At 37.1% G+C, this 16,251-nt stretch overlaps 1 protein-coding gene across 2 annotated transcripts in view; it reads right to left on the bottom strand.

Moving 5' to 3' along the window:
* Positions 1-16,251, bottom strand: part of MAGI3 (membrane associated guanylate kinase, WW and PDZ domain containing 3) — a 262,085-nt gene that overhangs the window by 29,723 nt on the left and 216,111 nt on the right. For both annotated transcript variants that reach the window (XM_010830786.1, XM_010830785.1), the window contains exons 12-14: positions 15,123-15,279; positions 13,519-13,610; positions 2,420-2,612 (exon numbers count right to left, since the gene is read on the bottom strand). In XM_010830786.1, coding sequence (XP_010829088.1) covers positions 2,420-2,612; positions 13,519-13,610; positions 15,123-15,279 — 442 coding nt within the window. The remainder of the gene's footprint in view (positions 1-2,419; positions 2,613-13,518; positions 13,611-15,122; positions 15,280-16,251) is intronic.

Consider the following 16,251-nt stretch of genomic DNA (forward strand, 5'->3'; position numbering starts at 1 on the left):
GTAATAAACAAGAGCAATTTTGATATTTCTGGAACATCGTAACTTGATAACTAAAGTGTTTTGTGCTAAGCTCTTCACAAGAACACTGAGTTTCTAATATAAAGAAAAGCAGTGTCTCTGCCCAAGTGCTCTGGACACCATCTGAGTGCAGAGGTAGCAGCAGCCCATCCAGTGGACTTCTTGAATGCTCATTAAGTACATAGTTGGAAAACGACAAGATGTTATCTCACTTCTAAGGGAAGTTTTTCAAAGCTTCTGTGAAATTTGATGATAAAAAAAATTCTTCTTGAAATTATTTTAATTCCAACAAGGTTTTGAACCTGGTACAAGCAATTTTTTTAAAAGTTAATAATGAATAACAACATAGTAAACTTCCTCTTAAAATCACCTTTAAATACAATTTAGTGGGACTTCCCTGGCACTCCTCCAGTATTCTTGCCCGGAAAATTCCCTGGACAGAGGAGCCTGGCTGGCTACAGTCCATGGGGTCACAAAGAGCTGGACACAACTGAGCATCACCCACCCCCGCCAAAACACACACACTGAATCCTCGCGGTCCAGTGGTTAAGACTCCACACTCCCAGTGCAGGGGACCTGGGTTCACTCCCTGGTCACGCGACTAGATCCTACATGCCACAGCTAAGACTCAGAGCAGCTAAATAAATAAACATTAATAGAAATACATAATTTAGTGCAGTGACTGACACTCATGACGTCTGGGAGGTCACTGCATCAGGACAGAGATACCTCCCATTACAGCTTGAGAACAGTTTGCCACCTACACAGATTCATATTTTACAATGTGTTTTACAACTGCAGTTTTCTGATGGGTAATACAAGCTGTCCACATGAATGGCAAACTCTCCTAGCCACAGATCAGGTCACATGGAATTCCTAGCAAATGGGCAGTTAACCTACACCCTTTTCTTCTATTTAAGAATAACATCAGAATTTGAGAAAGAATGACAAAAGTTAGTCATAACTGATTTTTAAAAGGCAAATTTTGTGCCATAATTTGATACAAAACATCATAAACAACCACTACAACATGCTGTTATTGATGAACAGGCATTTATAAGGTCTCTCTGTATCAAAATCTATGGGACTCTGAGGATGTGTTTTTAAACCTCAACAAAAGTGTCAACAACTTCCAATAATTACCAACCAAAAAAAGGCTCTTTTTGATATAATGCATGGTTAGAATGAATTAGCTAAAATGTCTCCAGTAATATCAAACTACTATGAAACATCTTTATGATGCTTTTCAGGAGGGAGCTAATCTCTATTTGTACAGCATCCCATTGTTTACTCTACGTAGTTATGTTCTGACACCAAACCAAATGGAAGCAACACAGCATTAGAATCCCCATGCATCTCAGATGCCTCGTATTTATGAAGGGAGGTGGGCTTTTACTTTGGATGCTACAATCAAAAACACAGGGCCTCATTTTTAAGAGTGATGTAAATATTCATCAAGTCACACATTTTTTGAATGCCCACTCTGTGCCATGTGGTCATTCTTCTAGGTACTGGGTACACAGCATAGAATTAAATGGATGAAAACTCCATCCTTCATGAAGCTTACATTCTTGTGGTGCTACAGGGTTGTCTTTAAAACATTTTTAAGTGACAAGAATTCACTTTAAAAAAGTTCTACATAACATTCACAGAGCTACTAACATAAAAATACAGGATATTATCATCTCTTAATGTAATGGTTTAGACCTCAGGCTTTGTAATTAAATTATCTGTTTCAATCCTGGTCCTACTACCTACCAGCTATGTGTTTCTCAACCTTTCTGTGAGTAACTAGAATAATAACAGTGTTTACCATCATGGTTCTATAAAGAGTAAGTAAAAGAATCCATGTCTGAGACTCAATAAATGTCATACTAAAACTTCTGAAGTAGAAACATTTTGTCCTCTGAATATTTAGAATTTCATCAGGATCCAAAATTGTTTGATATTCAGTTAATGGGATCTCTTAGTATGACTAAACAACTTTGTATTTGTTCTTCAGAAAACAGATTTAACCTGATATTCTGACTTTATATTCTGACTTTATATCACGCTGGCAAAATTCATTGATATACTAATATAATCTTAATGTAGAGACCCAAAATTTATTTCTCTTTTTTGATAGTAGTAGCAGTATTTATGAATCCTTTCAACTTACTGGCCTTCCACATGCAAGGATCACACCAAATAACTTATCTCATACACTATTTTTGTTGTCATTGTTTTAGGTAAGAAGTGGATTTAGTCAAAGAAACATTTCACAGACACAGTGTGGGCCATTGCAGAGGGCTAGCGCAGCCTCTCATACACTATTAAACATAATAAAATAATCTGAAAAAAAAAGTGGACTAAATCTCATTTTTCTTTTTTAACTTATCAGAGCAAGAACAGGTTCACGTACCACCGTAGAAGATCTTTCTTCTGACAGTTAGTAACACGTGGCCATTTCGAGCAGCGGTTGTCATTAGGTCTAGGACTTGTTTGTGTGATTTCCCTTTAACAGGAATTCCATCAATGCACATCAGCTCATCAGCTGCACGGAGCCGACCATCTTTCTCAGCTGCGCCCAGAGGAATGATGGCTCCAATGTATATCTGATAAGATATAAAGTGTGGGTTGCTCTATACAGTCTACTAAGACTTACTAAGTTTCTTAACTACTAAGTCAAGGACTTTCTGACTCAAAACTATGCATACCAACAAATTTTTGCAGTTCAACCTGAAAACAGTCATAGAAATTGACCTGTCTCCAAAATGGCACTTCACATAACCACACCATGTAATCTCTTCTGGATTCTTTGGGTTGGGCACAAGGAAGACAGGAAATACAAAGTAATTCACTAACTTTGAAAGTACCACTATCATTTCCGTCACTACAACAGAACAAAAATATTAAACTCAGAAAATGCAATTCTATGGAGTAGCTACTAAAAGTAAAGTCCATTGAATGCCATGGTGAAAGTTTTTTTTTTTTTTTGTATACTGTTCATAGCAACTGGGATAATTCTTACAATACTCCCATTACATAAGGCTATCAGTTCAAGTTTAGTATATACAAAAGAGGAACATCTCTTGTTCCTAAATTCTAAAGCAGTATATATTTTAAGGGAACAGAGTGACCTAAGATTCACTTCCAACTAGGTGAATAGATCTTGCTCATTTCCTTTGCTGCAATTAGAGTCCTATAATTGGTAATCCTAAGTATTTTGACTAGTTCCAGAGCTGTTACAACCTGACATTTAAGAGAAGATAAAGTGTAAACATTTCCTCTAAGATCAGCAGCAAGACAAAAACGCCCACTCTCAATACTTTTATTCAACATATTTTTGGAAGTCCTAGCTATAGCAATCAGATGAGAAAAAGAAAGAAAAGGAAGACAAATTGGTAAGAAAGAAGTAAAACTCACTGTTTGCAGATGATGTGACTATATGTGGAAAATCCTAAAGACATCACCAGAAAATTCCTAGAGTTCATCAATGATTTTGCTAAAGTTGCAGGATACAAAAAAATCTACAGAAATCTGTTGTATTTCTATACATTAAATTAAGGAAATAATCCTATTTACCACTGCATCAAAAAGAATAAAATACCTAGAAACAAACCTACTTAACAAGGTAAAAGACCTGTACTTGGAAAATTATAAGTCACTAATGAAAGAAATTAAAGATTACACAATCAGCTGGAAAGATATATCATGTTATTGGACTGGAAGAATTAACATTGGTAAAATGACCATGTTACCCAAGGCAATCTACAGATTCAATGCAATCCCTATCAAAATGTCAAGGGATTTTTCACAGAACTAGAACAAAAAAAACGTAAAATTTGTATGGAAACAGAAAAAAACACAAATAGCCAAAACAACCTTGAGAAAGAAGAGACCTGGAGGAATCGCTTTCCTTGACTTCAGACTATAACACATAGCTACGGTAATCAAAACAATACGGTACTGGTACAAAAAGGAATATATAAATTAATGCAATAGAATAGACAGCACAGAAATAAACCCACACACTTATGGTCAATTAATCTACAACACAGGAGACAAGAACATACAATGGAGAAAAGACAGCCTCTTCAATAAGTGGTGCTGGGACAACTGGATAGTTACACAAAAAGAACGAAGGTTAGAACATTCTCTAACACCATATACAAAAATAAATTCAAAATGGATTAAAGACCTAATTGTAGGACCAGATACTATAAAACTTTCTAGAGGAAAACATAGGTAGAACACTCTTTGACATGAATTGTAGCAACATCTTTTTAGATCTGTCTCCTAGAGTAATGACAATAAAGACAAAAATAAATGGGACATAAACTTAAAAGCTTTTTCATGGCAAATGAACCATAAACAAAATAAAGACAACTCTCAGAATGGGAGAAAATGCTTGGAAACAAAGCGACTGAAAAGGGTTTAATCTCAAAAATATATAAACACCTCATGCAGCTTAATTAAAAAAATATGTATATATCAAAAAATGGATGGAAGATCTAAATAGACATTTCTCCAAAGAAGACATACAGATGGCCAAGAGGCATATGAAAAGATGCTCAACATCACTTATTATTAGAGAAATGCAAATCAAAACTACAATGAGGTATCACCTCACACTGGTCCAAATGGTCATTATCAAAAAATCTACAAACAATAAATGCTGAAGAGGACGGGGAGAAAGGGACCCCCCACCCCCACTGACTGTTGGTGGAATTGCAGATTGGTACAGCCACTATGGAGAACAGTATGGAAGTTCCTTAAAAAATTAAAAACAGAGCTTTCATATGATCCAGCAATCCCACTCCTGGGCATAAACCTGGAAAAAAAAAAAAAAAAAACAACCCACAACTCAAAAAGACACATGCACCCCAGTGAATACTGTATCACTATTTACAATAGCCAGGATATGGAAGCAAACTAAATGTCTGTCAACACACAAATGCATAAAGAAGATGTGGTAAATATATACACTGGAATATTACTCAGCCATAAAAAACGAAACAATGCCATTTGCAGCAACATGAATGGACCTAAAGACTGTCATACTGAATGAAGTAAGTCAGACAGAGAAGGACTAATACCATATGATATTGCTTATGTGTGGAATGGAAAAACAATAATACAAATGAACTTACTGACAAGACAGAAATGTATGCATGTGTGTTCAGTCCTTTGAGTTGTATCTGACTCTTTGAAACCCCATAGACCATAGCCCACCAGGCTCCTCTGTCTATGGGATTTTCCTGGTAAGAATACTGGAGTAGGTTGCCATGCCCTCCTCCAGAGGATCTTCCCAACCCAAGAATTGAACCTCTGTCTCCTGCACTGCAAGCGGATTCTTTACTGCCGAGCCATAAGGGAAGCCCACAAAACAGAAATAGAGCCACAGATATAGAAAATAAACAAGAGGGTGTGGAGAAAAGGGAACCCTCCTACACTGTTGGTGGGAATGCAAACTAGTACAGCCACTATGGACAATAGTGTGGAGATTCCTTAAAAAACTGGAAATAGAACTGCCTTATGATCCAGCAATCCCACTGCTGGGCATACACAATGAGGAAACCAGAAGGGAAAGAGACACGTGTACCCCAATGTTCATCGCAGCACTGTTTATAATAGCCAGGACATGGAAGCAACCTAGATGCCCATCAGCAGATGAATGGATAAGAAAGCTGTGGTACATATACACAATGGAGTATTACTCAGCCATTAAAAAGAATACATTGGAATCAGTTCTAATGAGGTGGATGAAACTGGAGCCTATTATACAGAGTGAAGTAAGCCAGAAAGAAAAATACCAATACAGTACATTAACGCATATATATGGAATTTAGAAAGATGATAACAATAACCCTGTGTACGAGACAGCAAAAGAGACACTGATATATAGAACAGTCTTATGGACTCTGTGGGAGAGGGAGAGGGTGGGAAGATTTGGGAGAATGGCACTGAAACATGTAAAATATCATGTATGAAACGAGTTGCCAGTCCAGGTTCAATGTACGATACTGGATGCTTGGGGCTAGTGCACTGGGACGACCCAGAGGGATGGTATGGGGAGGGAGGAGGGAAGAGGGTTCAGGATGGGGAACACAGGTATACCTGTGGTGGATTCATTTTGATATTTGGCAAAACTAATACAATTTTGTAAAGTTTAAAAAAAATAAAATTGTAGTTGGAAAAAAAATTAAAAAATAAAATAAAAAGCCAAAAATAAATAAATAAAACTACAAAAAAAATAAAATAAAATAAACATATTGTTACTGGGGGAAAGGGGAAGAGGATAAATTGAGAAATTGGGATTGACATATACATACTATAGGGAACTCTACTCAACACTCTGTAATGACCCATATGGTAAAAGAATTTAAAAAAGAGTAGGTTTTAGAAAAGGCAGAGGAACCAGAGATCAAATTGCCAACATCTGCTGGATCATGGAAAAAGGAACAGAATTCCAGAAAAACATCTATTTCTGCTTTATTGACTATGCCAAAGCCTTTGACTGTGTAGATCACAATAAACTGGAAAATTCTGAAAGAGATGGGAATACCAGACCACCTGACCTGCCTCTTGAGAAACATATATGCAGGTCAGGAAGCAACAGTTAGAACCGGACATGGAACAACAGACTGGTTCCAAATAGATAAAGCAGTACGTCAAGGCTGTATAGTGTCACCCTGTTTATTTAACTTCTATGCAGAGTACATCATGAGAAATGCTGGGCTGGAAGAAGCACAAGCTGGAATCAAGATTGCCGGGAGAAATATCAATAACCTCAGATATGCAGATGACACCACCCTTATGGCAGAAAGTGAAGAGGAAATAAAAAGCCTCTTGATGAAAGTGAAAGAGGAGAGTGAAAAGGTTGGCTTAAAGCTCACATTCAGAAAACGAAGATCATAGCATCTGGTCCCATCATTTCATGGGAAATAGATGGGGAAACAGTGGAAACAGTGGCAGACTTTATGTTTTGGGGCTCCAAAATCACTGCAGATGGTGACTGCAGCCATGAAATTAAAAGACGCTTACTCCTTGGAAGGAAAGTTATGACCAACCTAGATAGCATATTCAAAAGCAGAGACATTACTTTGCCAACAAAGGTCCGTCTAGTCAAGGCTATGGTTTTTCCAGTGGTCATGTATGGATGTGAGAGTTGGACTGTGAAGAAAGCTGAGCGCCGAAGAATTGATGCTTTTGAACTATGGTGTTGGAGAAGACTCTTGAGAGTCCTTTGGACTGCAAGGAGATCCAACCAGTCCATTCTAAAGGACATCAGTCCTGGGTGTTCTTTGGAAGGAATGATGCTAAAGCTGAAACTCCAATACTCTGGCCACCTCATGCGAAGAGCTTACTCACTGGAAAAGACTCTGATGCTGGGAGGGATTGGGGGCAGGAGGAGAAGGGGACAACAGAGAATGGGATGGCTGGATGGCATCACTGACTCGATGGACGTGAGTCTGGGTGAACTCCGGGAGTTGGTGATGGACAGGGAGGCCTGGCGTGCTGCGATTCGTGGGGTCGCAAAGAGTTGGACACGACTGAGCGACTGAACTGAACTGAACTGAGACCTGTGGTGTGTGTGTGTGAGTGTGCATGTGCATATATAAAACTGATTCACTTTGCTGTACACTTGAAAATAACACAACACTGAAAATCAACTATACTTCAATCAAAAGATTTTTTAAAATAACAAAAGAAAGACCAAATAGGTAAATATCTCAGAAATCACGATAATATAAAAAGGCTCACACAGCTTAATATCCAAAAAAAACAAACGACCCAATTAAAAAATGGGCAGATGTGAACAGACATTTTTCCAAAGGGAACATGCAGACAGCCAACAGTCACATGAAATGTTGCTCAACATCACTAATCACCAGGGAAATCAAAACCATAACTAAGTATAACCTCATACCTGTCAGAAATGTTATCATCAAAAAATCTACAAATAACAAATGTTGGTAAGGATGTGGAGGAAAGGGATCTCTTGTACACTGTTGGTGAGAATGTAAATTGGTGCAGCCACTGTCAAGAACAGTATGGAGGTTTCTCAAAAAACTAAAAAGTGGCATACACACACATATACATACAATAGAATACCACACTGGCATATAAAGAATGAATTTTTGCCACTTTAAACAATATGGATGGAATTGACTCAATAAGAGCAGCAAAAAGTAAAAAAAAAAAAAAAAAGAAGAAAAAAGCAAAGATAGCCCAAGGTACCTATGGAATGACTTCAAGCAGAATAACATTCATATTATAGGAGTACCAGAAGGAGAAAAAAGGAGCAGAAAATTTAACTTGAAGAAATAGTGGCTGAAAACTTCCTTAACGTGGGAAAAGAGACAGAATTGCAGATTCTAGAAGCCCAAAGAATTCCCAAAAAGATCCATACAGAGACACATTGTAATTAAAATGTCAAAAGTTAAAGAGAGAATTTTAAAAACAGCAAGAGAAAAACAACTTATTACATACAAAAGAAAGTAAAGGTTTCACTCAGTCCTGTCTGATTCTTTGCAACCCCATGGACTATACAGGCCAGAATACTGGAGTAGGTAGCCTATCCCTTCTCCATCAGATCGTCCTGAATCAGGAATCGAATTGTGGTCTCCTGCATTGCAGGTGGATTCTTTACCAGTTGAGGTATCAGGGAAGCCAAAAATTCCAGCACATTAGAAATAATATCATTAAATGCACACTGTGTGCTGTTCTTAGTTGCTCAGTCATGTCCGACTCTTTGTGGCCCCATAGACTGTAGCCCACCAGGCTCCTCTGTCCATGGGGATTCTTCAGGCAAGAACACTGAAGTGGGTTGCCATTCCCTCCTCCAGGGGATCTTCCTAACCCTGGGATCAAACCCAGGTCTCCCGCATTGCAGGCTGATTCTTTACTGTCTGAGCCACCAGGGAAGCCTTTGTTATATAGCAGGAACTCCTACAAGACTATCAGCAGATTCTTCAGCAGAAACTTTGCAGGCCAGAAAGGAGTGGAATGATATATTCAAAGTGCTGAAAGGAAAAATATGTCCAACCAAGAATACTCTATACCGCAACAAAATTATCATTCAGAACTGAAGGAGATGAGAGTTTTCCAGACAAGCAACATCAAAGAAGTTCATCACTGGCCTTATGAGAAATGTGCAAGGGACGTCTTTAGTTGAAAAGAAAAGGCTCTGAGTGGTAATAAGAAAACATATGAAAGTATAAATCTCATGGCAAGATAAATATAATCATTTACCAAACTAGTATAAAAAGGTTAAAAAACAAAAGTAGTAAAAATAACTATAACTAGAATAATCAGTGAAGGGATACAGAAAATAAAAAGATGTGAAATGTGATATCAAAAATATAAAATGTGGTGGAAGAAGTAAAAATGTAGCTTTAGAATGCATTCAAACTTAAGTTGCTATCAATTTAAATTAGACTGATAGATATATGTATACAAACTGTTATATGTTGGTCTCAGGGTAACCTCAAACAAAAACCTATTGTAGATACACAAAATATAATAAAAATAGAATCTAAGTATAATATTAAAGAAAGTCATCAAACTGCAAGGGAAGAAAGCAAGAGAAGAAGAACAGAGAAGAACTACAAAACAGCCAGAGAACAAAGAACAAAATGACAGTAAGGACATACCGGTCAATAATTACTTTAAATGTAGAAGACTAAATTCTCCAATGAAAATACTTAGAGTGGCCAAATGTACAAACAAGACCCATCTATCTGCTGCCTGTAAGAGACTAACTTCAGATGTAAGGAGCCATAAAGCTGAAAGTAGAGGCATGGAAAAAGCTGTTCCGTGCAAACAGAAACCAAAAGAACGCTAAAGCAGTTATACCTACATCAGACAAAATAGACTCTAAAACAAAAACTGCAATAAAAGACAAAAAGGGCATCATATAATGATAAAGGAGTCAACTAAATATAACATTTGTAAATGTTTATGCACCCAACATAGAAGCACTTAAATATATAAAGCAAATATTAACAGACCTATGGGGAGAAATTTACAGCAATACAGTAATAGTAAGGAATTTTAACAACCCTATTTACATCAATGGAAAAATCATGCAGACATAAAACCAATCAGGAAACATGGGTCTTAAATGACACATTAGAATGAATAACCGTTATATATAGATAGATAGATTATATATTTGGAACATTCTATATATATTCTATATATATTCACAACATTCTATGCAAAGTAGCATATTAAATACATTCTTCTCAAGTGTACATGGAACACTCTTCAGGACAGATCACATGTTAAGCCATAAAACAAGTCTCAATAAATTTAAGAAGACCAAAATCATATAAAACGTATTTTCCAACCACAAATACATAAAACTAGGAATCAGAAGAAGAAAATTGCGAAAATCACAAAATGTGAAGATTAAACTACATCTTAATAAACAACCAATGGGTCAATGAAGAAATCAAGAGAAAAATTTAAAAATACCTTGAGACAAATGAAAATGGATATACAACTTGCAAAATCTCTGGGATGCAGAAAAAGTAGTTCTAAGAGGGAAGTTCCTAGTAACATAGGTCTACCTCAAAATAAGAAAAATCTCAAACAAATAGCTTTACATCTAAAGGAATTAGAAAAAGAATGAAAGAAGTCCAAAGTTAGTAGAAGGAAGGAAATAACAAAGATCAGAGCAGAAATAAATGAGATAGAGATTAACAAGACAATAGAAAGGATCAATGAAACTAAGAGCAGGCTATTTGAAAAAATAAACAAAACTGACAACTTTTAGCTAGATTCACCAGAAGAAAAGAGGGCTCAAAAATAAAATCAGAAATGAAAGAGAAGTTACCTTTGATACCACAGAAATACAAAGAATCATAAGAAACTACTATGATCAATTATATGCCAAAAAACTGGACAACCTAGAAAAAAATTGATAAATTCCTAGAAACACGCAATTTTTCAAGAGTAAATCATGAAAAGTAGAAAATCTGAATAGACCAATTACTAGTAAGGAGGTTGAATCAGTAATTAAAAATATCCCAGTACATGAAAGTCCAGGACCTGATGGCTTCACTGGTGAGTTCTAGCAAACATTTAAAGAAGATTAATATCTATCCTTTTCAAACTCTTTCAGGAAACTGAGGAGGAAGAAACACTTCCAAACTCATCCTATTAGGGCAGCATTACCCTGATACCAAAACTCACAAGGACAACACAAAAAGAGAAAATTACAGGTCAATGTCACTGATGAATACAGATGCAAAAATCTGCAACAAAACATTAGCAAATTAAATTTAAAAATACATTAAAAGGACCCATACACCATGATCAAGTGGAATTTACTCCAGGGATGCAAGAATATTTCAACATCCACAAATCAGTCAATGTGATACACCAAATTAACAAAATGAAGAATAAAAATATGATCATCTCAACAGATACAGAAAGATTCAGCATCCATTTGTAATATCCATCCATAATAAAATTCAGCATCCATTTATAATCATTCTCAACAAAGGGAGTAGAGGAAACAAGCCTCAACATAATAAAGGCCATACAAGCCCAGGCTTCCCAGGCGGCTCAGTACTAAAGAATCTCCCTGTCAATGTAGGAGATGTGTGTTCAATCTCTGGGTCAGGAAGATCCCCTGGAGGAGGAAATGGCAACCCACTTCCATATTCTTGCCTGGAAAATCCCACAGACAGAGGAGCCTGGTGGGCTACAGTCCACAGGGTTGTAAGGAGTTGGACACGACTTAGACACTAAACGACAACCAACAACAATGACAAGCTCACAGCTAACATCATACTCAAAGGTGAAATGCTGAAAGCTTTCCTTCTAAGATCAGAGACAGGCAAGGATGCCCACTTCCACCACTTTTACTCAGTAGAGTACTGGAAGTCTAAGCCATAGCAATTAAGGAAAATAAACAAGGAAATAAACATATCACATCTTCTTTATACATACACACACCTACACACCCACTTACACATACAATGGAATATTACTCAGCCAGATCACGTTAAGCCACAAATCAAGCCTCAATAAATTTAAGAAAACTGAAATTATATCACACGTTTCCAACCATAATGGTATAAAACTAGAAATCCATTACAAGAAGAAAATTGGGAAAATCACAATGTAATTTTAATCACAAAGATTAAACTACATTAGAAAGAACAAAATCTTTCCAAGGCAACAAAATGCCTTGAGGACATTATGCTAAGTCAAAGAGTCAGACAGACAAAGACAAATGCTGTATAATCTCACTTATATCTGAAATCTAAAAAACAAAGTAAACAAACAAAACAAGACTCAGAAAGAACAGAATGATGGTTGACAGCGGGAAGGGGATTGGGAGGAGGTAGGTACAAACTTCGGTTATAAAATAAATAAGTCATGGGGATGTAATGCTGTAGCATGGGGACTATAACCAATAATACTGGAGTGCACAATTGAAAGTTGCCAAGGGAGTAACTCTTAGAGGTTCTTATCACAGAAAAAAAATCTGTCACTTTGTATGATGACGGATGGTAACTAAGCCTTTTGTCATGATCATTTTGCAGTGTATACTAACATTGAATCATTACGCTGCACATCTGAAACAAATATAATGTTATACATCAATCATAGCTCAATTCAAAAGGAAAAGAAACAGTCAAGGGACTTCATATTTGCCCTACATAGGGCAACCTACCTTAAGCTTTATTTGTCTCTGATAATTATTTTAACTGTAACCAATATGGCTAATTAGAACACATTTATACTCTATAAATCAAATGTTCTAGTCAGAATAGAAAGAAGCCTATAATTTTAAAAGAATATTATTATTCACCTAACTTCCAAACATGATAATGTAGTCATTCATATTATACAAAAAAGCTTTAAATATGTTCTTAAACTCTAAGAAGCACATCACTTCTTTGTCAAACTAAGGGCAAAACAAAAATAAACCCACTATATTTGTTCTCTAAGTATGAGTGAGAATCCTACATAAATAAATTTCTAGATTGAAATGCCTTGCAAATATAACCCGTTATTATGCTCTAATTTACGGCTGACTTATTCAGCTTTTACCTACAGTTTTAGCCTCAGCTATTCCAAGTTAGGGCTTTCCTGGTGGCTCAGATGGTAAAGAATCTATCCTCAATACCGGAGACCTGGGTTCAATCCTTGGGTCAGGAAGATCCCCTGGAGGAGGAAATGGCAACCCACTCCAGTATTCTTACCTGGGAAATCCCATGGACAGAGGAGCCTGGAGGGCTACAGTCAGTCCATGGGGTCACAAAGAGTCGGATACAACTGAGCAACTAACCCTTTCACTTTCACATATCAAGGTAACTGAGGTATTATGACACCACTAGCATGGCAATTCTTCGTCATATTAATCAAACTGTTAGAGAAAATGAAATCTTTTAAAAAACCAACAAAGTAGAACGCAAAACAAAAGCGCCATATTCTACCAAATCTCTATTAAAAGTTTTAACAGGAATAGCCAAATGACAACATATTTAAACTTACAGATTGGTCAGGTCCATCTCCTCCCAGTACTCTGAAGCCAAACCCTGATTCCTGTTTCCGAAGAAAAACATCCAAATCTTTGGTGTTTGGTGCTAAGAAAAATCAGAAAATAATAAATACAAACAAACGTACACAATATACACTTTATTTTAAAAAGTTTAACACTATAGAAAAACTCAATCATAAATCTTTGTTTTGTGCTTTAACTCAAACTGAATCAAGACATTGGTTAGGAATATTTATTCCCATTTCCATACAATCAGTATTATACTGCCATTAATTCTTGATGCTTTCAAATCGATGTTTCATCTTCCGAAATGGGACTATCAAGTCTGGGCCTGGGACTATCAAGATAAACTGTGACTGGTTAAATAAGTATGAAATCAATTATATATATATTTCTACTTGTTGTGCATCTTTTCCAAGGTAGTGGAGTCGCTCAGTCGTGTCTGACTCTTTGCGACCCCGTGGACTGTAGCCCACCAGGCTCCTCCATCCATGGGATTTTCCTGGCAAGAGTACTGGAGTGGGTTGCCATTTCCTTCTCCAGGGGATCTTCCTAACCCAGGGATCGAGCCCAGGGCTCCCACATTGTAGGCAGACACTTTACCCTCTGAGCCACCAGGGAAGATGCTTAGATCTATTTCTAAAAATAAATACATTTCAAAAGTTAAACCACTTAAATCTACAATTGTGCTTCAGAAAAAAACTACCATTAGTTGGTAAATTAGTATGAAAATGAATTTCTGCCTTATGCACACTCTCTTCTCATCATATGTCCACTGGACTCCTCTAAGGAGTCTACTCCACTTTCTGGTTTCCTCCTCAGATTACATACCCTTCTGATTCATCATCCTTTGTATTCCTGCCAAAAAAAATCTTTTACAAACACAAGCCCAATAACTTCATCCCTATAGTTAAGACCATTCTGTGGCTCTTCATCATGTATGTCATTGTCTCCAGCTTCCTCAGACTGGCATAATCCGCTCTCCACCAGCTGCTCCTGCCCTCCCCTCTGGTATCCACTGCCGACCACACCCAGCTAAACTGAAACTAATTGCACAATTAAGGCCACGCAGTGCAAATGCTATCCTTCTTTCCCTTTTATCTATCTTATAAGCAACTACTTCTTTGTCTTACAGCTTAACTTCCTATATGAAGCAGTATATGATACTTCCTACTACCAACAGCAGTAAAACCGACCGTTTTCTACTTTGGATCCCAACTGATCCAGCCTATCCTTCTATTACTGTACCTGTTAGGGACTTATTTGTATATGTACTTGACTACTTCTTTGTCTTTTCCATTTAGGTTTAACCATCTCTTTGGATGCAGCGTCTATGTAACCTATTACCTCTGTATTCCCATTACCTACTATGATGTTGGGTAGACAGAGGCACATTTCAAAACCAGAGTTCAAAACATGGTTTTGAAGAAAACAAATGAATGAATGTTGAGTATAAATGGAAGAAGCCCAGAGCTACATTAAAATGGGAATGAATAACTTCAACATGTTGGCTTTTAGAGATAGAAAAATCAAGTTTTTAAGAAAATTCAAATTAATGTTGTTGCATGCTTTCCTGAAATATTCCACAGCTACTTACGTTTATCTTCATATAAAGTCTTAGATTTCAGGTAGACCTCAGAAGGATCCAGTTTCGGGGATCCTGACCTGATGATGCTGGGTGGAAAAGGCATAGGCTGGGGAACAGGCTCATTTATGGCCTCCAAACTTTCTGAAGTTTCCTTTTTATCTGTTTTCTGAAATAGAAAAGGGCCTTACTTAGTATCTCAAAAAGCCAGATGGTTGATTAGTGCAAAAAACTGTTGTCTGAACCAGTATGTCAACTGATTACAGTTGCGTAAGCAGCAGGGTCAAAGCCACAGCATGTTTGCAGTCTTAGAGGAGTTCACTTTCACAGTCATGTGTATTTGATTAAAACATATTTCACTTAAATTAGAACATGTTTATAATGATATCAATCAAAGGGCCTTAAGTAGTCCTATGTTAAGGAATTTTGCCCTTTTCTCCACCACCAAGACACAAACTGACTCTGAGAAGACATACAAGACAGCTGCTGCTGCTGCTGCTGCTGTCACTTCAGTCGTGTCTGACTGTGTGGGACCCCACAGACAGCAGCCCACCAGGCTCCCCCGTCCCTGGGATTCTCCAGGCAAGAACACTGGAGTGGGTTGCCATTTCCTTCTCCAATGCATGAAAGTGAAAAGTGAAAGTGAAGTCACTCAGTCGTGTCTGACCCTCAGCGACCCCATGGACTGCAGCCTACCAGGCTCCCCCGTCCATGGGATTTTCCAGGCAGGAGTACTGGAGTGGGGTGGCATTGCCTTCTCCGATACAAGACAGCACTTCTAAGCAAAGCAGGAGGAAGACTCAGAGAGTACCTCCATTTAATTCTTGATAATCTCACCTCCCCACTCACTGAATTAATTTCCAGTAAAGATGTTTAAGGAATATTCTTTCTAAGAAAATGAAATACAAAGTGTTAACTCTAATTTAGGTTGTAATGATGACACTGTGAAAACTGGCATGGTTAATTCAAATAGATCATGAAAATGCTCCATGCCTAGGAATCAGATAAGGGGTATACTCATCTGCTCCCATTCAGAATGAACTTGCCCAGAAAAATAGCTCAGCAAAATGGCTTCTTTAATAAAATTTAAAAATGAAATCCAATAAATAGCTTCAGAAAATAAATATTATGGTTTAGAGAA

The sequence above is a fragment of the Bison bison genome, unplaced genomic scaffold (genome assembly GCF_000754665.1).
Source record: "Bison bison bison isolate TAMUID 2011002044 unplaced genomic scaffold, Bison_UMD1.0 scf7180017864519, whole genome shotgun sequence".
NCBI lineage: Eukaryota > Metazoa > Chordata > Mammalia > Artiodactyla > Bovidae > Bison > Bison bison.